The sequence below is a fragment of the Cokeromyces recurvatus genome, assembly GCF_025118155.1.
Source record: "Cokeromyces recurvatus strain NRRL 2243 chromosome Unknown BX663scaffold_15, whole genome shotgun sequence".
Classification (NCBI taxonomy): domain Eukaryota; kingdom Fungi; phylum Mucoromycota; class Mucoromycetes; order Mucorales; family Mucoraceae; genus Cokeromyces; species Cokeromyces recurvatus.
This window is the reverse complement of record NW_026251401.1, coordinates 379058-399571: the sequence shown is the minus strand read 5'-3', so window position 1 is coordinate 399571 and position 20514 is coordinate 379058. Positions and strand designations below refer to the sequence as shown.

Genomic DNA, 20514 nt, shown 5'->3' with positions numbered 1-20514 from the left:
ATCTATTATTTGTTTTCACCACTACCACAACCACCCCATATCACAATGTCGTTCTTATTTATCTGCTTCTTTTCTGAAAACTATTATCATCTTTCAGGCATTATTCTTTAGACTCATACTTTTGATAATTTTATAGTTATATTTTCCATTAAAAGAATATTTGTATTCGAACAGACCTTTTGTTGTTTGTTATTATTGTAACTTACTCCTGCTACAATAATAGCAGTCACATCATGCATGATATATAAAGGTACGAATTTTTCAGCTCTCCAATCTTTTTATTGTTCAATAGATTGAATCCATGGACCTTGTCCTTATTTCGCTTACGTTAGAAAGAAAGAAGAAAAAAAAATTCAAGCATGAAAGCAAATAGGGCCTACTTGTTGTGGATTGTATTTTGATCATGTCTGGCATTTAACAAAAAGGAAATGCTTGGCTAAAGCTATATACTCTCTCCTTTATCTATCTGGTTTACTTTATAGAAATAATCTTTCTACGGGAAAAAATATATAAGAAGAATGATTACTTTCTAGGACACATATTAACCCTTCCTCTCCCCTCTCTCTCTCTCCACCACTCCCTTATGACAGTATAATGTTAACAAAAAAAAGAAAAAAAAATATTAAAAGTTCTTCGAGAAAATAAGACAGTCTTAAAGTTAAACTAAATGCTTTACATCTCGAAATATATAAACATCATTAGAAGCAATTTTATGTTGTTGTTTTTTGTTTCAAATGATTATAACATTGAAGAAATCTTATAGCCTGAAAGAGAGAGAGAGAGATTGGATAAATACAGAGTGAAACTTATTGTGTATTGAACCTTAGATTGATTGAACATAGAATACTCTTATTTCATTGATTGCTTACAAAGTAAATAAATCAAAAATAGATGAATTATATTGTTTTAAAGACTTTTATACGTGATAAAGAAATAAATTCTGTATAGAATTAAATGTGACTTTACTAAGGAATCTAGCATGGAAGATATTCATATAAATTCTATTACATATATAAAAAATAAATAAAATAAAATAAAACCCAGAATGATGAGAAAGAGAGCATCGATTACCAATTTATCATCAAAAGAAGGCTGAGGCTAAAATTTAACTATCATTATTTTTAACTGTTTTTTCTTTTTCTTTTTCTTTTTTCTTTTCTATATTCTATATTTATCATGTCAACTACAAATAATAATACTACAACATTAGAGCCAATATCGGGCAAACGAATAGCTCTCCCAGTTCGTATCGAACCTAAAGTATTCTTTGCGAATGAACGAACTTTTTTATCTTGGCTGAATTTTACTGTTGTTTTAGGAGGTCTGGCTTTAGGCCTCTTAAATTTCGGTGATCGTATTGGACGCTTTTCTGCTGTTTTATTTACTATGATTGCTATGGGTGTTATGATTTATGCTTTATATACATTCCATTGGAGAGCAACAAAGATTAGAAATAGAGAAGTAGCTGCTTATGATGACCGAGTGGGTCCTACTGTCCTGTGTATCTTTTTATTAGCTGCTGTTTGTGTGAATTTTTACTGTAAGATTTTTTTTTTTTTTTGATAATGTTTCAAATCATTAACTCTCCTTTTTTTTTTTTTTTTTTTTTTCCTAGTACGAATGGGTAGTAAATTTTAGATTGTATACATATACAAAATTATTATTATTATTATTATAATTGCTTTTCATAACAAAGGAAAATATATACACATATATACACATCTATTTATATGAATACTGTTTAATCCAATCATTTTTTCATCCCACGTGTGCCGTATACATGTTTTTATATACACATGTATGCATTTATTTATTTTGATGATTTAAACTTTAGCATAAGAATGTCGCCAACTTCACTAATATCTTGAATTGCTTTATCCAAGTCTTCTTTCGTATGAGCAGAGGATATACAAAAACGAGCCCTCGAACTAATAATAGGCGTTGCAGGATAGCCCACCACTACAATGGCTATACCACGTTTCAACATTTCTCTAGAAAATGCACTATAAATAAACGAGTTAGCAAAATACATGTCAATTTATAATCCCCTTATTATTCCACATATTTACGAAATCTTTGCAGGATTAAATAATAATAAAGGTATAACTGGACTTCCTTCATCGCCATATACAATAAATCCCATTTTTCTTAACGCATTTGAAAAATAACGCGCATTTTCTGCTAAAGTTTGAATACGTTTCCTGCCATCATCTGTACCATCTTCTCCTCTAATCACTTGCATACTGGAAATAATTTGTTGAATAACAGGGGGTGACATACTCTCTGCGTAAGAGAAAGCATAATTTTTGACTCTTAAATAATCGATTAAAGTCTATTAATTGGTTTGGTTTAAATTAGAAGATGCTGGCTTATAACAGTATATCTTATCTTACCTTATCACCCGCTATATATCCACCTGCAGAGCCAAATGATTTTGTAAATGTACCCATCATAAGATCAATATGCTTTGGGTTAATACCATAAAAGTCACATACACCACCGCCATTTTCACCTAGAGCACCAATAGAATGCGCTTCATCAACATATAGATAAAACTAAATTGAAATAATTACACGTTATCTATATTGATTCGTGTGTGTGTGTGTATTGCGTCTACCTTGAATTCTTTTTTTAATTTTATTAATTCTGGTAAATTGACAATGGAGCCTTCCATTGAATATAAACCTTCTACTATCACTATAATCTTCTTCCAGGGTCGATGTGTTCTAGGTTGACCTTGAGATATTACTTCACGTAATAAATTTCTTAAATCAATCATATTATTATGTTTAAATACACGAACAGATGCACCAGAAATACGTACGCCAAATACAATTGAGCTATGATTAAGTTCGTCACTAATAACCAAGCAGCCCTATACCAACCATAGATTAGTTATAATAGAGTCATTCATTCATTCATTCATATATATCTTTACTTTGGAAACAAGAGCTGGGATAGTTGTTGAATTCGTTGCAAAACCCATTGAAACAACAATTGAATCCTCTTTTCCAACAAAATTAGCAACTATTTTTTCTAATTTTCTGTGCAAGTCCAAAGTGCCAGCTTCTAATCTTGGACTAACACTGCTCATTCCATATTCTTTTACACATTCTTCTACTTGATCGGCACAAATTCCTTTATTTTGCGCAAATCCCAAGTAATTATATGATGAAAAGTTGATTGCATCTAACTTTTTTCCACTCATTCTGACACACACACACACACACATAGGAAAAAAAAAGGAATAAAGTTAGTTAACCTGGAAAGATATCAAAATGTGAATATAAAAAGACCTACTTGAATGTTTTGTTAAAATCATTTGATTCTCTTTCTAAAATAGTAATCTTTCTACCAGGCACACCAGTAGTTGGTCTATTCCAGCAATCTCTACATTTAAAAAATGAATATGTTCGATCATCATCTTCATGGCATACACACACATATATATACATATACATATATTTACCTTATACGTAAATACATGCGCCTTGTATAAAATGAATCAAAATCAGAAACCAAAGGCGCATATCCCTGTAGAATACCATTAATATACACATATATGTATATCTAGCTTTTTTTTATGTTTCTCTTATTACCTTACTTGTACGAAGATGTGCATATTCCTTCCTCTTGAATACCTTTCCGATAATATCACGCAAATGTCCAAAGAGGATCAAAACTAAATAGTTTAAATAGGTGGATACCAATACAAACAAAGGTGCTGCTTCGATTTTTTGTTCGAAATCCTCATATTTACGTTGTGCTGCAGCTATTGAATTTCTTCTTTGGGCTGGTGTTAACTTTGTTTCTGTAATGATCATATTAGAAAAGAAGTCAAAGGAAGGTCTTGGGGTAGGATGATAAGCAGAAGATACAGAATAGGCTCTACGAGTTCTCTTAACTAGATTCGATAAAGAAAAAGATCTTTGTCGTGTACTTGGCTGAATATGATCTATAGAAACAAATGGTATTGTCTCTTCCAAAGAAGATGATGACTGTCCTGATATTGCCGTATCTTTTTCTTGAACCATACTATCGAAATAATAATACTAATAAAAAGACAAGAAGATTATTATTAACAAAAAAAGAAAAAAAAAATATTTTATAAAATCAACAGTAATGAATTGTCTCAGAATTAATTATTATGTAATAAACAAAACGAAACGAATCAAATATATGGACATAGATACAAGTGTATTTTAATATTATAAAAAATATGACTGAATCCTATTGTATAGAAGAAGAGCCAAAATAAAAGGGTTAGCCCGATAAGAAAGAAAGAAAAAATAAAAATTATACTGGAAAAATAAACTGCTTCTTAAATACCACAACTCGGTTTATTATCGATTTAAAATTATAGATAATTTACAATTCGGAATTATAAAACTCTTTGCCTCAATGTAATGAGTAAGGATAATATAGGCAACTGGGAAAACCTTTTGCAAAAAAAAAAAATTTTTTTTATCATAATTTTTGGAAAAAATAGGCATGGCCTTAACCAATTGACCTTGGCCGATGTTATAGGTGAAGTACACTAAATGCTGCCTTCTGTTTTTTTTTCTCTATTCTTAATTTTCAGTTTAAGAAAGTTATGGTATCCCAAACACTGAAAAGGTAAAGTCGGAAAATAAACCGAGATATGCCTACTTTTTTTTTGCTATCTTTGTTTATCTTTCCATGAAGGCTTTCTTTTGAAAGTGGCTATAATCGTATTAAATTGAAAAGAAGGAATTTAGAGGCTTTGGAAGGGCATAAAGTAGCTTCGTTTAAGCCTTTAATTATTGGCTGGCTAAGAGGTTTTGATTGCTAGCCTTTTATTTTAACAAAAAAAAAAAAAAAAAATGAAAAATAATAATACAGTTTTAAGAGCGGTTCATAACTGGATAAATAAATAAAAAGAAAAGGCAAGATACAAATGCTACGTTTTCATTAAACATGAGATGTTCATTTAGATCCTTTTAACATATATAAAAGTCAAACTCTAAATAACCCTTTTTTGTTTGTTTGTTTGCTTCCTTCAAAGATTCAAATTTAGCACACACTTGTTACTAATATGACATGTCCTTTAAAGTTACACATTTTTGTTTGATGAAACAACTTTCTAGTTAAATAAACAACCAGATTATTTGTGTCTGCAGTTTATTTTCACTTGCATTTTAATTTTAAAAGAGTATTATCATTGGTCGACTCTATTTTAATTCAATTAATTTTTTTTTTTTTTTTTTTTTTTTTTTTTTTTTTTTTTTTTTTGCGTTTCTTTTCCTTATATTCAATTAAGAATGAACCAAGATAATGCACAAGTTTCCAATGATAATATAGATTATGAATGGAATAATGAAGAAGATAATGAAAACTGGCAAGATGCAGAAGAACAGCCTACTAATGAATTACGTAAAGATTCCACACAAATACCTACTATTGATGAAACTGAACTTCGAAAAAAGATTAAAGAAATCCATTCAAATAAGAATCTGACTGCAAAAGAAAAAGCAAAACAAATTCAAGTAAGTTTTTGAATTGATTATAATTTAAATAATACTGACCTTCCCTCCCTCTCCCTCTCTCTCTCTCTTTTTTTTTTATTAGTACTTAATGTCTCATGGCACTACTCATCCTAATCATCTAAATCATTCGAACCTGGATACTAAAACTGCTGGCTATTGTAAATCATATTACGTAGGTAGCACCAGTATATGGATTTATAGAATACGCTCTTATATAATCATACATTATATATAGGATGAAGAAAAACAAATACTGGGTTGTAAACATTATCAAAGAAAATGTAAACTACAAGCTAACTGTTGTCAAAAGATTTATTCTTGTCGATTTTGCCATGATGACATTGAAGATCATACGATTATTAGGTATAAAAAAAATTATTATTAAATATTATATAATAACGATGGTTTTTTTTTCTTTTTACTGATAATATTTAGAAATGAAACGAAAAATATGTTGTGTATGAATTGTATGCAACTTCAGCCTGCTGCCAAGTCATGTAGTCACTGTGGAGAGGAAGCGGCACATTATTACTGTGATAAATGTAAGCTTTGGGATAATGATCCAAAAAAATCAATTTATCACTGTGATGAATGCGGTATTTGTAGACAAGGTAAAGGTCTTGGTCAAGACTTTTTCCATTGTAAAAAATGCAATATTTGTTTAAGTATGTCTATGAAAAAACACAAATGCATTGAAAGAAATCTAGAGTCGGATTGTCCAATTTGTGGTGAATACATGTTTACAAGCACTTCAACTGTTATATTTATGGTATAAACAGATAAAGAGAAAGAGAGAGAGAGAGAGAAAGAGATTTTTAACTCATATTTAAATAGCCTTGTGGACATTGTATACATAAACATTGTTATACCGCTTATATTCAAACTTCATATCAATGTCCAACATGTCTCAAGTCATTAGGTGATATGTCTGAATATTTCAATCGACTCGATAAAGATTTGGAGCGTCAGCCTATGCCAGCTGAATATGAAAAATATATATCTCATATCTTTTGTAATGACTGTGAGAAGAAATCAGCTGCCAAGTATCATTTCTTTTATCATAAATGTAAACACTGTAGTAGTTTTAATACGACTGTTTTACGAACTGAAAATACAGAAGAAGCTAATAAGCAAAAGGAAGCTTCTTCATCATCATCTTCTTCTTCCTCTTCTACAACTAATAATCTTGTTATTCCACCAGAAGCATTTAATTCAGATCAAGAATTTATAAATCAAGCTAGTGGTACAGCAGGTAATTCAACATCAACTGCGCCTTACGATATGAATTATAATCCCTCTTCAAGTTCCTCAAGAAATGGGGTTGAATCAAACGAAAAATAAAATATTTCCTCCTTTTATTATTATTATTATTCTTATTCTTATTGACCAGTATTTCTTCCAAAAGTGTCTTCTAATGCTCTTTGTACTTCTAAGTCTTCTTCATCAATAGCATTCATGATTTCCATCATTTCTTCTGCTGAAATCCCTTGATCATTCGACCTATTCATATTTTATTTGTTAACGAGGATATTTATTTATTAAATTATATACTTACGTTTGATTTTCTGTATTATTCTCTTGTTCTTCATCAGCAAGTTCAGGATAGTCTTCTTCCTCTTCATTAGCACCGGGAAATGCACCTGGTGCCTGATCAGCATTTTGTTGGCGTAGTCGCTCTAATTCTGTCATGAGTTGTCTAATCTGTTGTTGATCTACTCCAGGCACTTGTCGACCACCAGGACCCAAGAAATTTCTTAACATATCTATTAATCCACCCGCATCTCTAGGGAATCCTCTTAATCGATTACTATGACGCATGCGTTCATCTAAATCATACATTGTTATTGAATCCTCAGGTGGAAGAGGATCATACATTTCGTAACTTTGTTCAGTCACTGTTGTAGGTAAATAGGACATTAAAGATTGTATGTCAATCATGACAATATATCGACAGACATTCAATGGTATATCCTTCACTTGACATACAAGTTCTTTTTGAATTACATTAGGCTGTTCAAGAGGATAATCAATAACAGTAGATCCTGTTTCCTTTAACCAATCAATAACAGAAGGTTCCTTCCAAATTTCAAAAACTCGTTCGACATATGATAATTGCACAATATCCATGTATTTGTTTGGCATGCTACAATTGGATATTATTTCATACATATAAATATAAATCTTAAAGAAAGATATATAAACATATATATTTAGACTTACTGCTTTTGAATCAACACATTCATTTCTTTAACTTCTTCACCCAGCTTTTCAAGTAAACGGCAATAAAGTAAAGGATATTTTTTAATGGCTTCTTTTAACATTTCTTTACTTTCTGAAAAATCATTTTTGCTCATCTTAAATTTTGCAAGAGCAGCTGAATAAGCAAAGTTAGGCATGTCGGTAAGATGAATAGGATAGATATCGCCCTTTGTCTTCCATTCAGATTGCATTTTGAGAATATATTCATATTCACGGCAGGAAAGCGCATGATAATCCAAGGTTAACATGGTCGCTAATGGGTCTGATTCTGGATCAAGACTGAAGAGTAATTTGCTGAATTCAAATGCTGTTCTCCAGCATCCACGACGCGTCAAGAACTGAATATGTCGAAATATAGCTAAAAAGAAGGATCGATTTTCTGAACGCTTATAGGATAATCTTACAGTACCTGTACTCAAAGAGAATTGGGGATGAAGTGCTCTCTCACAGGCATATAAAGCTCTTTCTATTTATAAGCATTAAAAAAAAGAAAAGAAAACTACATAGAGTGTATAAAAAATATTCTTTTATTACCAATAAAGTCACCAGCCGTTGTCCAATCTCCACTATGTTTTGCAACTTCAGAAAGTTGTAATAAACTGTCTACATGATATGGATGTCTTCTAACTAAAAATAATAAAGCTTCTGGATTATAGGTTGCAACAGCGTTTAAAAATTCTAATTGAATATCCTGATATTGCTCAGAATGTCTAAACGCATAATAACTAACACCATTCACAGTTTCAACTACTTCCATTGATAAACCATTTCGCTTATAAGGTGCCCAATCATTCTTTGGTGTAGTGAATTTTGATTTCTTTAATACTCTGCCTTGACTAGCTCTATTTTCACTATTGACTATATGAGAACCAAACAAGCGTTTCATTTCTGCTTCTGCATCTAAATAACGATAATTGATAGACAATAATTGTCGACGCTCATTACTATTTAGATTCTCATTTTCATCCATTGCATTTTCTGAAGGCCTAACATGCAAAAGAAAAAAAAAATACATGATGAGTTACATCCATAAACTCTGGTAATATTCGACTTTACGTTTGTCCTAGTTCTTCAAGCACTTTATCTAATTCTTTCATACTTATATCGTCAGTATTTTTCTTTTTAGAAGTTGCATCATCATTCTTTTTTGAGTTCTTTTTCTTTTTCTTTTGTTTGCTTTTTTTATTAGAAGACTAATGAAAACGAAAGTAAAAATTAAATATCAATCGCTTGTTATATGCATCATACTACCTTTGTTTCAACAGTAGGCTTTATAATTGGAACATATTCTTCTTTCTCAACTACATTTTCTTGCTCTTCTTCTTCCTCATCGTCTATGTTATCATCATCCTCATTTAACTTTCAAATTGTAAGAAAGAAAAAAAAAAAAGTAATTGAATTTTTAAATTCAAAACTTACGAGATCAAAAGGATTTATTTGCTTGATTGGAACTTCTTCTTCTTCCTCAGATTCGTTATCACTATTTTCAAGTGAAACAATATCTGGTATTTGTTCTTTCTGCAGTCTTCTTAATGCTCTTGAAGACATGTTTTATAAATTGACAATTTTTTAAAAAAAAAAAGAAAAAAAGTTCAAATAAAGCTTTTTTTTTTTTTTTTTTTTTTTTTTTTTTTTTTTTTTTTTTTTTTTTTAAATACCAATTTTTCTGGATTTCAATCAACTCAAGGTAAGATAATGTAACGCGAAATGCCCTTTTATTTTATTTTATTTTAGCTTGATGTGCCCATTTTAAATGAAACTATTTTATTTCTTCTTAATCATAACTTTTTTATTTCAAACTATTTATGCAAATACAGAAAAGATAATACTGAAAGCAAAAGATAATGACGGTCTTGCTTGTAGTTTACAATCCATTCGATCCGAAAATGTATTAGTGCCACCTTATTCTGAAATACAAAACAGCCTCATACCCAATACAACTACATATTACTACCAATTAGACAAACTCAGAGAAGGAGTTAATTACGAAGTTCGAATTTCATATCCTGCTATTGTAAATCCAATAATCTAAATATTAAAGTAAATAATTAATTGTTTTGATTAGACACCAGCTGATTTTCGACTAAAGATTGTTAGTCAATGCAAAGTCAATGAGTTATTAACATACACGTTGCAAGTATCAGCCAAATATACAGGTGTATCAAATATAAAGGGAATAGAATCTCAACCAGTAACATATAATCTTGGTAAATATGTGTAAAAGTATAGTCATCATAATCATAATAACCTTTTCCTTTTCTTTTTTTTTCTTTTTTTTTGTTAGTCCTTGAAAAGTTATATTTTGGGTTTTTATTTTATCAAGTATATAAAATTGTAATTGCTATTTCAATTGTCCTTTGTATTGGTTATTTCGTATTTATACCTTATCTTAAAAATTTGATTATTAAAACTGTTAATAAAAACGAATAATATTACAAGTAAACTCAAAACCAGTCATTTTAGTAGTAACTACCTGTCCAACTTTTGTCAAATATGTTAGAATATGCCTTTCATAATGGCACAAAAAGCCTGTCATAAACATTCAGTTGTTTAATACTAATAATGAGTTTATCATCTGACTTACTCTTATTATTTCTACTAAAAGGCATGATAGCAATCACTTTGGCTTGTGAGTGTTGAGTTACCTAAAAATAATGGCATTCCTATTTAACCTTCTATTACTGAAGAGTTTTGTCATCATGTTTATCCAATTGTTTCTATCAACAAGCATATTAAAGTAATTATAGCTTACCCTCAAAGCAAAGAATAAAGGTTTCATATAGGAAATAAATAGTTTTTTTTTTTTTTATTAACGTGCTTCTACAATCTATTACTATGTCATGATATATCAATTCTTTTCCCTTTGGTTAACCTATTAGCTCCTTAAATACATTAGATAGTTTCTTTATTACTACTACTGGTAAATAAAGACTGTATAACAAACACAATGCTTTCTTTATTATTATCGTAGTCTCTTTATATTAAGCATTGTTAGGAATAAGCTTTTTTTTTTTAATCAAAGTCCAACAAAGCAAATATTAAAATTCCGTCATAAATTAGAGAAAAAAAAAAAAGGAATATGATTATACTATTTGTATTTCATTAGTTTAAATTACAACATAATGGGAGGAGCACAAAGTTCAGAACAAGGACAGTATGGATTTCACGTTCTAAAAGTAAAAAAGAAAAAAAAAAGAAAAAAAATATTCTTTTCCTTTAAAATAATAATAATAATAATAACGATTTCGAATAATTAATTAACAAAATTTAGGTAAAAGAAAATTCACCTGCTTATCATGCAGGAATTGAGCAATTCTTCGATTATATTGTGAAGATCAACGGTATTCCACTTGTAAGCAGAAAAAAAAATAGATAAATTGAATTCTATATATATATATATATATATAAATAATGAACCAACATTCAAAAGAATAATGGTGATAGTAAAGCATTGTTACATACATTACAAGAATTCGAGGGAAAGCCTTTACCTATTGAGATATATTCAAGTAAAGAGCAATCATTTCGTGGTAAGTTACGACTCTATTTATTTTATTTTATTTTTATTAATAGTTTTTCATGTTCCTGGGTGGGGTGGTAAAAATTGGAATAGAGGTCATTTTAACACCAAGTAAAGACTGGCATCCTAACGATCCAAATGAGAAAAGCTTAATAGGTAGTGTAGAGTATAATAGAAATAGATATATACATATAAATATATATAAAATAGATAGTTTTATATGCTCATATATAGACTATAGGCTGTTCAATTCGTTTCTGTTCATTTGAGCGTGCTGGTGAGAATGTATGGCATGTTTTGGATATATCACCCAATTCACCAGCAGAAATGGCTGGTATTATCCCTTATTCTGATTATATTATTGGCAGTCCACATATGACATTAAGAAATGAAGATGACTTTTATAGTCTTGTCGAAGAATACCTTGGTAAACCATTAAGACTTTATTTGTATAATTCTGAATGGGATAGTTGTAGAGAGGTTAGTTTTTTTTTCCTTTCCTTCTTTACTTTCCTTTTCTTTTCTTTAACTCAAAGGGATGGCATCATGCTTATTTGTGTTATATTAGTGCATTATTGTACCAAATCATGAATGGGGAGGAAATGGCTCGTTAGGATGTGATGTAGGGTATGGATTATTACATAGAATCCCTAGAAGAAAAAGGAAAGAACAAGAAAATGAAAGAAAAGGAGAAGAATCTGCCAATTATAGTGATACGATATTCAATGCACCTGATTTACCTATTTCTGAAGAAGAATTAGAAGAAGCAAGAAGAACTGAGTTACCACCTTCACCTTTATTAACAAAATTGAATCCATCAGAAGAGGATAATGAACTGCATTAAAAAAAAAATAATAATAATAATAATAATATGTCACGTGCATTTTGGAATGAATAAAAAAAAAATAAATAATTTGACTAGGAGTTATTATAGCTTTCACTTTCTTTCTTCTCTAAATTATGTATGATATAAAACAATATGTAATTAACCAAGCTGGTAATGCATATCCAAAAGAATTCTGGATGGGACTTGGAGTATCTATTGTTACAAACTTCATTCAATCTTTTGCAATGGCATTTCAAAGGAAGTCTCACATTTTGAATGACTCAATTTATCCAATAGAGGACCGAAAACATGTACTTCAACGACCCATGTGGATTATAAGTTTTACGACATTCCTTACAGCTAATATTGTTGGGTCTATATTTACCATTGGTTATCTCCCTATTGTTATTTTAGCACCTATCGGAGCTATGGGACTTGCATTTAATGCAATTGCAGCAAAAATTGTATTAGGCGACCCACTTAAGAAATATACAATGCTAGGTAATAGAATAGAATAATAATAATAATAATAATAATACTAAATATGTATGTATCCATTTATTATATGATAGGCACATTATTAATTGTGATAGGAGCATTATTAGTTGGTTTATTCGGTGTTATTTCTGAACCTGATCATGATATTAATGATTTGATAACGTTATATAAAAAGCCTACTTTTATTGTTTACTTTAGTATTTTGGAATTTTTCATTCTATCTGGTTTAATAACGACACATTATTTTGAATATACGATAATGAAGAAAAAGCCAACAAAATCAATGGAAAATATAAAAAAGTATTGCGGTATGAGTTACGGTATTTTATCGGGAAATATTAGTAGTCAAAGTATGCTTTTTGCAAAGAGTGGAATCGAGTTAATTATACTTTCTATTGCATCAGATGAAAATCAATTAAAATACGCTCTTACATGGATTTTACTAGCAATGATGATCATGACAGCTATTTTACAGGTAACAAATATTTATGGGTGTACAAAAGCACATACAATTTAAGTGTAACATTTTTCTTTTTTTTTTTATTATCATAGTTATTTTATTTGAACAAAGGATTGCAACTATGCGATACTGTGATCCTTGTTCCACTTTCATCATGTACCTTTAATCTATCTTGTTTATTTAATGGACTCTTTTATTATGATCAATGGAATAGAATCGTTTGGTGGCATTTAATTTTGGTTTTTATTGGTGTAGCAATTACTATTAGTGGTGTGTTTATGATATCATTCAAAACGCCTACTGTAAACATATTAATTGAAGAAGAAGAAGAAGATATTGTAAATACCGTATATGCAATAATGACAGATGATTTATCAGATGATACATTATCAGAAAATACTCATTTAATAGGTCCAAATATTAAGAAGCATTATTCATCAACAACGACTACAACATCTACACTTGTATAGATTATTATTCTGTCCTATTTTTTTTTCTTTTCGACAATTGTAAATATAATATTTAATAAATAAACTTGCCTTTATAATATTGAATCATTTATTACTATTCTATTGTGTAATGAATGTCTTTAGTGGAATTATCGAAAGCATTATTTTCTTTTCTTTTTTTTTTTCCGGCTTTCGTTGAAACTGTTTCAAGCAAAGAGTTTTGAGACAATTTCTATTTTTTTTTTTTTAAAAAAAAGAAATCTTTACTACTATGATCACAAATAGCATGTTATGAATACTTTATATAGTCTTGAAACAACTTTTTATACAATATGTTTACATTCATTCTCTTGTAGCTGAATTCCTTATTAAGAAGGCTTTGTAACTAAACCAGGTATAATGTTAACTTCTAATTTATAAAGTTATTCTGCAATAATGACAAATGCACTATAATAAATTTTAGAGTTAGACAGTAAATCCCAGAAGACTGACTCTTTATTTATAAATAATAATTTTCTGCAGCAGCAGTGAAATTCTTATTATTTATTGTGCTATTTGAAAGTATAACAATGAAAGGATCTTATCGTCGTTTTAGCTCTAGGTCCAACCTATATATTTATAATATTCAATATAAAACAGTTACTATTCCTCTCTAGAATAAGAACAGAAAAATGGAAAACAATAACATGAGACATATAAGTAATTTTTCTTTGTTTCCTCTCACTCACTCACTCACTCACTCACTCTCATTCACTCTCATTCACTCTCTCTCTCTTTGTTTCTTTTTTTTCTTTTTATAGTGTATATTCAGTAGACTTGAAGACTGTATATTGATCAGAGTCTATTATGCTGTCGAGAGGATAATTATTCCTTTACAATTTCTGTACCGATAACTTTGAAATTTGACTGTTGTTTAACGATCTATTTCCTTTCTGTTCACATTTAATAAAATAGAAAAAGAAAAGTACTAATTTTCAGGTTAATTTATTTGTTAGTAATTTTTTTTCTTGGTGGAGGAGGAGAAGATAAAGATGGGTTTACATTTTTTTTCAAAAAAAAAAAAAAAAAAAAAAAAAAAAAAAAAAAAATACCAGAATACCAAAATACCTTCGGGTTAATTATTCAAATTTATCCAAGGTGAATTTACTTGTTTTGGATAAATTGTGTAGCATAAAATAGATAACAAGAGGGCAAATTTTATTTTCGTTATTTTCGTTATTTTCGTTATTTTCGTTATTTTTTATTTTTCTTCTTCTTATATATTTTAATCATTTCATATACCCTTCTTCTACGTATGTTAAATGGATCTACTAATAGATATTCACAACAACAAAAAAAGACAAAGAGCGTAAATGATACCACAACTGATACCAATAACAAGAAAAAATTTCGCTGGTCGTCTTGCTTTTCTTCTTTTATCACTAAATTTAAAAAATCATCAAAAGAGCAACAAATAAGACTATCTCAATCTTACGATAATATTGAAAGAAAACAGTCTCCTTCTGAGCAACGCACTTTAAAAGGAACTATTGAAGGTATACAAGTTCGAAATATATATATATATATATATATATGTATATACAAAATGATAGGAGTTTCTTTATAGATATTTATATATATTAATATATATTTATATACAATTTATTCATAGTATCAAATATAATTAAACATCCTTTTCTTTGGAAATCATCATTATCGTCACAAAATAACTTTATACCATCTCCTTCTCTTTCTCCTCCACCAAGACAAAATAAATCAAAGAGAGATAGTCATTCAGTACCCATAAAATGCCCTTTAATAGACCCTACTTTAACTCCAAGGGTAAAACCTAAATCACTAAAGACATCCAGAAAGCAACCTTCTCTTTTACGTTTATCTTTAGTAGATCCTATACAATCACCTGATGGTGAAAATAATAGTATCAATACATCTAAAATTGAACAATCTTCAAGTGTCTTTTCTTCTACTATACAACCTCATCCATTTCGTAGTGGAACCTTAGGCACTGATCATTTTCGATTCATCAATTCCTCTTCTCACTATTTATCACAGCTTGACAGTAACAGACCTTATTCAACAGCAACGAGCACGAATACAGATACGAGTAACACTAATAGTGATGAAGATGAAGAACAAAATAAGCGCTTATCACTAAAAGAAAGAAGACGTAGACGGAGTCCTCTATCATTTCCAAGTACTGAGCAACTCACTTTAGTATTATTAAAAGATCAAACATCTACTCTACATCATGATAACGACAAACAACATCAGCAAGATAACAATAAATTATTAACTCAATCACGTCAAGAGGCCATGCTAACCTTAGAAGGCAAAAAAGGACAATCACGAATCATTGAATCTACAAGTCAGGAGGAGTACACGATCAATGATAAAATCAAATATGATGCTGCAATTATAGCTCATAAAAAGGAAAAGAACAAGGATTCATATTCATATAATAGAAAAACTGTTCTTTTTCCTCCGCCTCGACATTTATCCATAACCCCAGAAACACCTCCTTATCATCAACACGTTGTTCCTTCCTTAATATCAGCTCCCACTACTCCAAATTCTATAAATTCTTCACTTCTTATTGAGGACTATGTTACCCAAACATAACAACTTTTTTTTTTTGTTTTTTGGGATAAAATACCATAGTTCTTTGCTTTGAGATCTATTTCTTTATAATACTTCTATAGGCTGGACCGACAGATTATTCTATTATTATTATTATTATTACTTAAAAACTAAAATAAACAAAAAAAAAAAAAATAAAATAAAATAAAATAAATAAATAAATATACTAAACTAGACACTTCTATTTGTTTATTTTGTTTTATTTTATTTTTGTTTTTTTTCTGTTATCATTTTCCTTCTTCACCATGTATTTTAAGTAGAGGTTCTGTGTTTAATTTACCACCACTTTCAATATAGGCTTTGTAATATGATTTAAAACTTTCAGCAACTCCTTCCGCTTCTGAGTTCTGTGAGTAACAATCCAAGAACTTGCCTTGAGGATCCATAAGGTAGAAAAAGATGGAATGATCCACAAGGTAATCATCTCCTTCACTTATGTCAGGTGGAGAAGAAACATAAACACGGAATAATTTAGCCACTGCTCTAATATTATCTTCTGTGTCTGTTAATCCAATCAAATCTTCATGGAAATCTTTCACATATTTTTTTACAATTTCTTCTGTATCACGTCTAGGATCACATGTAATAAAGACAGGAACCAAAACATTGTTTCCAATATCCTTTTCTATTTAAAAAAAAAAAAGGTCAGCCTATAAATTATTTGCTTGTTATGAGAGAAGCCTAAAAGTTAGTTTACTTACTTATTATGTTTACTACTTCTGCCATTTTATCTAATTCCTCAGGACAAATATCAGGGCAATGAGTGAAACCAAAATAAATCAAACTAAAGCGTCCTTTCAAATCCTCTGAACCAAATGGTTTTCCCGTTTCCGCATTTGTTAATACATAATCACCTCCTAGCTTTGGTTTACCATATGATTGTGTCTTTTTTTTCTCTGCTTCTTTTTCTTCACCTATACATACATAAAAAGCTGTTAATTTATTCTATATATCAATACGTTTTCATCTTACGTAATTTTTCAACTCTTTTCTTTTCACTTTTAAAATACAATAATAAACCTGTACCAACACCTAAAAAGACAGCCGCTGCCTTGAACGTAAAAGGCTATACATATACATATAAATATGTATATGCATATATTTATAGAATTATATTTAATCTATGTGTATATAGTATCACCCCCCCCCAACAAAAAAAAAAGGAAAAAATATTTTACACCAACAGCTGCTTTTGCTCGAATTTCTTCTCTATTTATAGAAGAAGTATAGGACCGACTGTTATTTATTTTCAAAGTAGTACTTGGCTGAATTGTTGGCTTTCTTCTTGTCCACTGACATTGAGTTAAAAGTCTTGATTGCACTTGACGTTTAGTTAAATGTTTGACAGCTAAAGTCTGCGCATAATAATTGAGCATTATGTTTAACATGAACATTCATTCTCTTACTTGATTATTTTTAAGAAATGTTCGAAAAAACATGGATAGTAGATTGAGCTTGTTTTTTTTTAAAAAAAAAAAAAAAATGTTTATAAAGTAAAAAATAAAGAATAGAAAAGAAAAATTATGGAAAAAAAAAATACAATATTCGTTTATTACCCCGGTTTGTTAGCGAGCATTGATTGTTTACATAATCAATACAAAACCACAGCCTCGATTATAAATATATATATATTTTTTTTACTCTAAGCTACGTTATGTATTTGTATTCTATAACAGTTTCAATTTCCCTTTTTTATATTTTTAAAGTTTACTATAAATCATTCTGTAGGTGATAACATGCTAACAGGGATTCTCATAAGAAGATAGAGCTTAGGATGAGGGTATTTTTTTTTTTAAGAAAATATAGATGTGTATATATAAACGGGAAAGCCAGTCTTAAGTACTGGTCATTGTAAGCACTTCAATTTATCTTCAGATGCAATAACTACTAATCGATATTTGCATCCTAAAAAAAAACAAAAAACAAAACAGGCTGGTCCTAATACATTTGCGTTCGACTTTTTAACGTAGGCAAACAGGGCGAGCCCCACGGCTTAAGCCTATTGGCTGATAGGGAAAAAAAAAGAATAAAAAAAGGAGGGGAAATTGAAAATTATGGATACTTTTTTATATTTATACATATTTTTTTTTTTTTTTTAAACATGCATAATAATAATAATGGCGCATGATGAGGTGACTGTTATCGTTAAAACTTGAATAGTAGATTATTTTTATTTTGTTTTGTTTTTAACCTATTTCAAGTAACTACTGTAACGTTACAGATCATGACTTGCATGCTTTAGGTTAAAGACACTTTATGGCATTTCCAATCATGATCTGTAGACCTTCTCGTCAATGATTATAATAGAGTATGTAATTACTCTTTGTTTTATTTTTAATTGTTTTGTAATCTCTATAAAAAAAAAATAATTACTGACTTGGATACGCTTATAAAAAAAAACCCTCTTTGAGGAGATGGTCAAGACAATTAGAATTTATACAAACTTGATATCGACATCTGTAATCCAGCTATGGAATTTGATGATGCTGTAAATTGTTATTGTTATTGTTGTTGTTTTTCTTTTATTAAAATAAAGTGTGTGTTATTTATATTGTTTTATAGCAAAGATATAAAAATACCCAAGATAAACAGAAATAAGGAAATGAATTAAATAATATAAATGGAAATGGGATTTTGGACCTAATAAAAGAAAACTTTAATATAGAAAACACTATCAATTTACAATTCATGTTGATTAGTTTATACTTGAAGTTTTTTTTTTTTTTTTCTTTTTTTGGCAGAGGAGGATTTTATTGTAGAAGAAAAAAACCGAAAAGAATATGTTTATATAGTAAATCAATCAATGTAAGTTTCAGGTATTCCGTAAATACGAATACCGTAAATGTCTGTTTGTTGAATGCTTCCCCAGTTTGACTTAATTTTAATAATAACCGCTCTGATAGGTACCTCTGGATAGAAATCCAAATTATACAGTTGTAAATTGCTCTTATATTTATTTTTGGATCCATGAATATTAAATGTAATATCACCTAATGAAAGAGGCTCACCTGAATTTGGATAGTTGGGTAAACCTAAGATTTCTATATCCTTTGGAGCCTGATTCACTTTATCCATCAATGTATGTAAAGAAGGGTATTCAATAGCTACACTATGTATCAATATAGGCTCACTTAAAAGAATACCAAGTGTGCCCTCGCAACCATTCATAGACCAGCATTCACCTACGTAGAGTCCAGGTTGAATGGCGTATTTTGGTGGATAATAGTGGACAGGCAGTCCCATGAGTCTTCGAATATGAAACTTCCATGGCGCCATCGTATTACTTGTAGGGCTTGTTTTACTATACAGGATCCGTCCTCCACGAGATTCTAATGCAAAATCAGCCATATTCATTGGTCTTTGATCGTTTTGTAATTTCATCGTTATCAGATCTAGTTCCATCTTACTTTCAAACACTCGTTTGTTGATTATTATAAACTTGCTATCATTAGCTTCCTTTTGATTTTCTATTTTTATCAAGGTATCATAAGTATCCCAGAAGGAGCTCCAGATAGAGGGATCCTCCTTTAAGACATGATAAAAATGATCCATCAATAGTAGTAACTTCCCATTTACATCTGTCTTTACTGTCACTTTATCAGGTATTTGTTTTTTAAATTTATGGAATGCTGTAATCTGACTAGAGGGGCTATCTATATCAAAACACTTTTCAATCAATTTATCAAAGATCAACTCTTTTAGCTTAGACGCTGCTACATAAGGTTTGACTGTTGCGGTCTCATCCAATGATTCAGACAATTCAAATTGCTCCTTTGAACCCTTTTGCGTGTATGCGGGAAAGTGGATCAGTTGATGCAAGTAATCTATTCCTCTTATGCTTTCCTTTATATTTAATAAATGAACACGTGTTGCCGACTCTTTGGACTCGCTGGTAACATGGCGAAAATTGAACGTAAAGAGGAAGCAGCAGATAATAAGTGTCGCTAGGCCGTATTTTATTATTTTCCCCTTATTCTGTATGGCATGCACTTTAATCCTATCAATGACAGACATACATCGTTTATAATTGGTCTTCAAAGCTGGATTCGTTGATGATGTACTAGATACGATGGTCGTGATGAATTGGAGAATATGAATAATGGGCCATTTTATTATCCAAAATACCATAAAGACAGTTGTAGCAATTGACTTTAAAGGCCTATATACAATCTGTAGCAACATGTCTTGACTTATTTCATTGATATCTAGACTACTGTCATCATTACTTGAAACAGGATCTAATAATCCTTTAGGAGTATTACCATTTATGTTGTTGCATTGAACAGACTTATTTAAGGAAGACGTACTGGCCTTATGAGATGCTTTGGTAATTTTTTGTTTAGATGTACTTGTTTCCT

At 29.8% G+C, this 20514-nt stretch overlaps 9 protein-coding genes across 9 annotated transcripts; 5 read left to right on the top strand and 4 right to left on the bottom strand.

Annotated features, from left to right (window-relative positions):
* Window positions 1–522: 522 nt before the first annotated feature.
* Window positions 523–4286, bottom strand: BX663DRAFT_536793 (pyridoxal phosphate-dependent transferase; the record flags this gene model as incomplete). The annotated part of the gene is made up of 10 exons (XM_051530640.1): window positions 3600–4286; window positions 3470–3534; window positions 3301–3390; window positions 2939–3209; window positions 2618–2875; window positions 2394–2555; window positions 2070–2332; window positions 1830–2003; window positions 1200–1236; window positions 523–576 (listed from the first exon to the last, which is right to left on the bottom strand). The coding sequence occupies exons 1-10, from the start codon at window positions 4032–4034 to the stop codon at window positions 523–525; spliced, it is 1809 nt and encodes a 602-aa protein (XP_051382157.1). The 5' UTR covers window positions 4035–4286.
* Window positions 4287–5270: 984 nt separating this feature from the next.
* BX663DRAFT_511961 (zinc-ribbon-domain-containing protein) lies at window positions 5271–6952 on the top strand. Its single transcript, XM_051527955.1, has 5 exons — window positions 5271–5507; window positions 5590–5679; window positions 5743–5870; window positions 5943–6276; window positions 6342–6952. The coding sequence occupies exons 1-5, from the start codon at window positions 5283–5285 to the stop codon at window positions 6846–6848; spliced, it is 1284 nt and encodes a 427-aa protein (XP_051382156.1). The 5' UTR covers window positions 5271–5282; the 3' UTR covers window positions 6849–6952.
* On the bottom strand, window positions 6887–9314 carry BX663DRAFT_486970 (transcriptional repressor TCF25-domain-containing protein; the record flags this gene model as incomplete). The annotated part of the gene is made up of 7 exons (XM_051524708.1): window positions 6887–7007; window positions 7063–7650; window positions 7728–8232; window positions 8301–8752; window positions 8823–8959; window positions 9018–9125; window positions 9186–9314. 7 exons carry the CDS (start codon window positions 9312–9314, stop codon window positions 6887–6889), a joined length of 2040 nt encoding a protein of 679 aa, XP_051382155.1.
* Window positions 9315–9473: 159 nt separating this feature from the next.
* Window positions 9474–10518, top strand: BX663DRAFT_561745 (uncharacterized protein). Its single transcript, XM_051531939.1, has 4 exons — window positions 9474–9780; window positions 9832–9973; window positions 10051–10295; window positions 10351–10518. Exons 1-3 carry the CDS (start codon window positions 9520–9522, stop codon window positions 10194–10196), a joined length of 549 nt encoding a protein of 182 aa, XP_051382154.1. The 5' UTR covers window positions 9474–9519; the 3' UTR covers window positions 10197–10295; window positions 10351–10518.
* Window positions 10519–10867: 349 nt separating this feature from the next.
* Window positions 10868–12205, top strand: BX663DRAFT_511950 (GRASP55/65 PDZ-like domain-containing protein). Its single transcript, XM_051527954.1, has 6 exons — window positions 10868–10942; window positions 11038–11118; window positions 11197–11296; window positions 11380–11442; window positions 11528–11766; window positions 11855–12205. Exons 1-6 carry the CDS (start codon window positions 10889–10891, stop codon window positions 12128–12130), a joined length of 813 nt encoding a protein of 270 aa, XP_051382153.1. The 5' UTR covers window positions 10868–10888; the 3' UTR covers window positions 12131–12205.
* Window positions 12206–12357: 152 nt separating this feature from the next.
* BX663DRAFT_436137 (magnesium transporter NIPA-domain-containing protein) lies at window positions 12358–13540 on the top strand (the record flags this gene model as incomplete). Its single annotated transcript, XM_051523167.1, has 3 exons — window positions 12358–12613; window positions 12685–13085; window positions 13163–13540. The coding sequence occupies 3 exons, from the start codon at window positions 12358–12360 to the stop codon at window positions 13538–13540; spliced, it is 1035 nt and encodes a 344-aa protein (XP_051382152.1).
* Window positions 13541–14756: 1216 nt separating this feature from the next.
* BX663DRAFT_561742 (uncharacterized protein) lies at window positions 14757–16273 on the top strand. The gene is made up of 2 exons (XM_051531938.1): window positions 14757–15054; window positions 15171–16273. Exons 1-2 carry the CDS (start codon window positions 14814–14816, stop codon window positions 16136–16138), a joined length of 1209 nt encoding a protein of 402 aa, XP_051382151.1. The 5' UTR covers window positions 14757–14813; the 3' UTR covers window positions 16139–16273.
* A 75-nt stretch (window positions 16274–16348) lies between these two features.
* BX663DRAFT_511942 (SCO1/SenC-domain-containing protein) lies at window positions 16349–17635 on the bottom strand. The gene is made up of 4 exons (XM_051527953.1): window positions 17335–17635; window positions 17129–17222; window positions 16858–17070; window positions 16349–16781 (listed from the first exon to the last, which is right to left on the bottom strand). The coding sequence occupies exons 1-4, from the start codon at window positions 17548–17550 to the stop codon at window positions 16384–16386; spliced, it is 921 nt and encodes a 306-aa protein (XP_051382150.1). The 5' UTR covers window positions 17551–17635; the 3' UTR covers window positions 16349–16383.
* A 1239-nt stretch (window positions 17636–18874) lies between these two features.
* On the bottom strand, window positions 18875–19879 carry BX663DRAFT_511934 (uncharacterized protein). Its single transcript, XM_051527952.1, has 3 exons — window positions 19859–19879; window positions 19060–19758; window positions 18875–18961 (listed from the first exon to the last, which is right to left on the bottom strand). Exons 2-3 carry the CDS (start codon window positions 19706–19708, stop codon window positions 18957–18959), a joined length of 654 nt encoding a protein of 217 aa, XP_051382149.1. The 5' UTR covers window positions 19709–19758; window positions 19859–19879; the 3' UTR covers window positions 18875–18956.
* Between the last annotated feature and the right edge of the window lie 635 nt (window positions 19880–20514).

Excerpts from the sequence above, each read along its gene's own strand:
- BX663DRAFT_511961 (XM_051527955.1), top strand. The coding sequence starts at position 5,283 with ATGAACCAAGATAATGCACAAGTTTCCAATGATAATATAGATTATGAA. Across the intron at positions 5,508-5,589 it reads AAAAAGCAAAACAAATTCAA|TACTTAATGTCTCATGGCAC; the intron begins GTAAGTTTTTGA and ends TTTTTTTATTAG. Across the intron at positions 5,680-5,742 it reads GCTATTGTAAATCATATTAC|GATGAAGAAAAACAAATACT; the intron begins GTAGGTAGCACC and ends CATTATATATAG.
- BX663DRAFT_561745 (XM_051531939.1), top strand. The coding sequence starts at position 9,520 with ATGAAACTATTTTATTTCTTCTTAATCATAACTTTTTTATTTCAAACT. Across the intron at positions 9,781-9,831 it reads GAATTTCATATCCTGCTATT|ACACCAGCTGATTTTCGACT; the intron begins GTAAATCCAATA and ends TGTTTTGATTAG. Across the intron at positions 9,974-10,050 it reads ACCAGTAACATATAATCTTG|TCCTTGAAAAGTTATATTTT; the intron begins GTAAATATGTGT and ends TTTTTTTGTTAG.
- BX663DRAFT_511950 (XM_051527954.1), top strand. The coding sequence starts at position 10,889 with ATGGGAGGAGCACAAAGTTCAGAACAAGGACAGTATGGATTTCACGTT. Across the intron at positions 11,119-11,196 it reads AGATCAACGGTATTCCACTT|AATAATGGTGATAGTAAAGC; the intron begins GTAAGCAGAAAA and ends AACATTCAAAAG. Across the intron at positions 11,767-11,854 it reads AATGGGATAGTTGTAGAGAG|TGCATTATTGTACCAAATCA; the intron begins GTTAGTTTTTTT and ends GTGTTATATTAG.
- BX663DRAFT_561742 (XM_051531938.1), top strand. The coding sequence starts at position 14,814 with ATGTTAAATGGATCTACTAATAGATATTCACAACAACAAAAAAAGACA. Across the intron at positions 15,055-15,170 it reads TTTAAAAGGAACTATTGAAG|TATCAAATATAATTAAACAT; the intron begins GTATACAAGTTC and ends ATTTATTCATAG.
- BX663DRAFT_511942 (XM_051527953.1), bottom strand. The coding sequence starts at position 17,550 with ATGTTCATGTTAAACATAATGCTCAATTATTATGCGCAGACTTTAGCT. Across the intron at positions 17,071-17,128 it reads GAAAAGAGTTGAAAAATTAC|GTGAAGAAAAAGAAGCAGAG; the intron begins GTAAGATGAAAA and ends ATGTATGTATAG. Across the intron at positions 16,782-16,857 it reads AGAAGTAGTAAACATAATAA|AAAAGGATATTGGAAACAAT; the intron begins GTAAGTAAACTA and ends TTTTTTAAATAG.
- BX663DRAFT_511934 (XM_051527952.1), bottom strand. The coding sequence starts at position 19,708 with ATGGATCATTTTTATCATGTCTTAAAGGAGGATCCCTCTATCTGGAGC.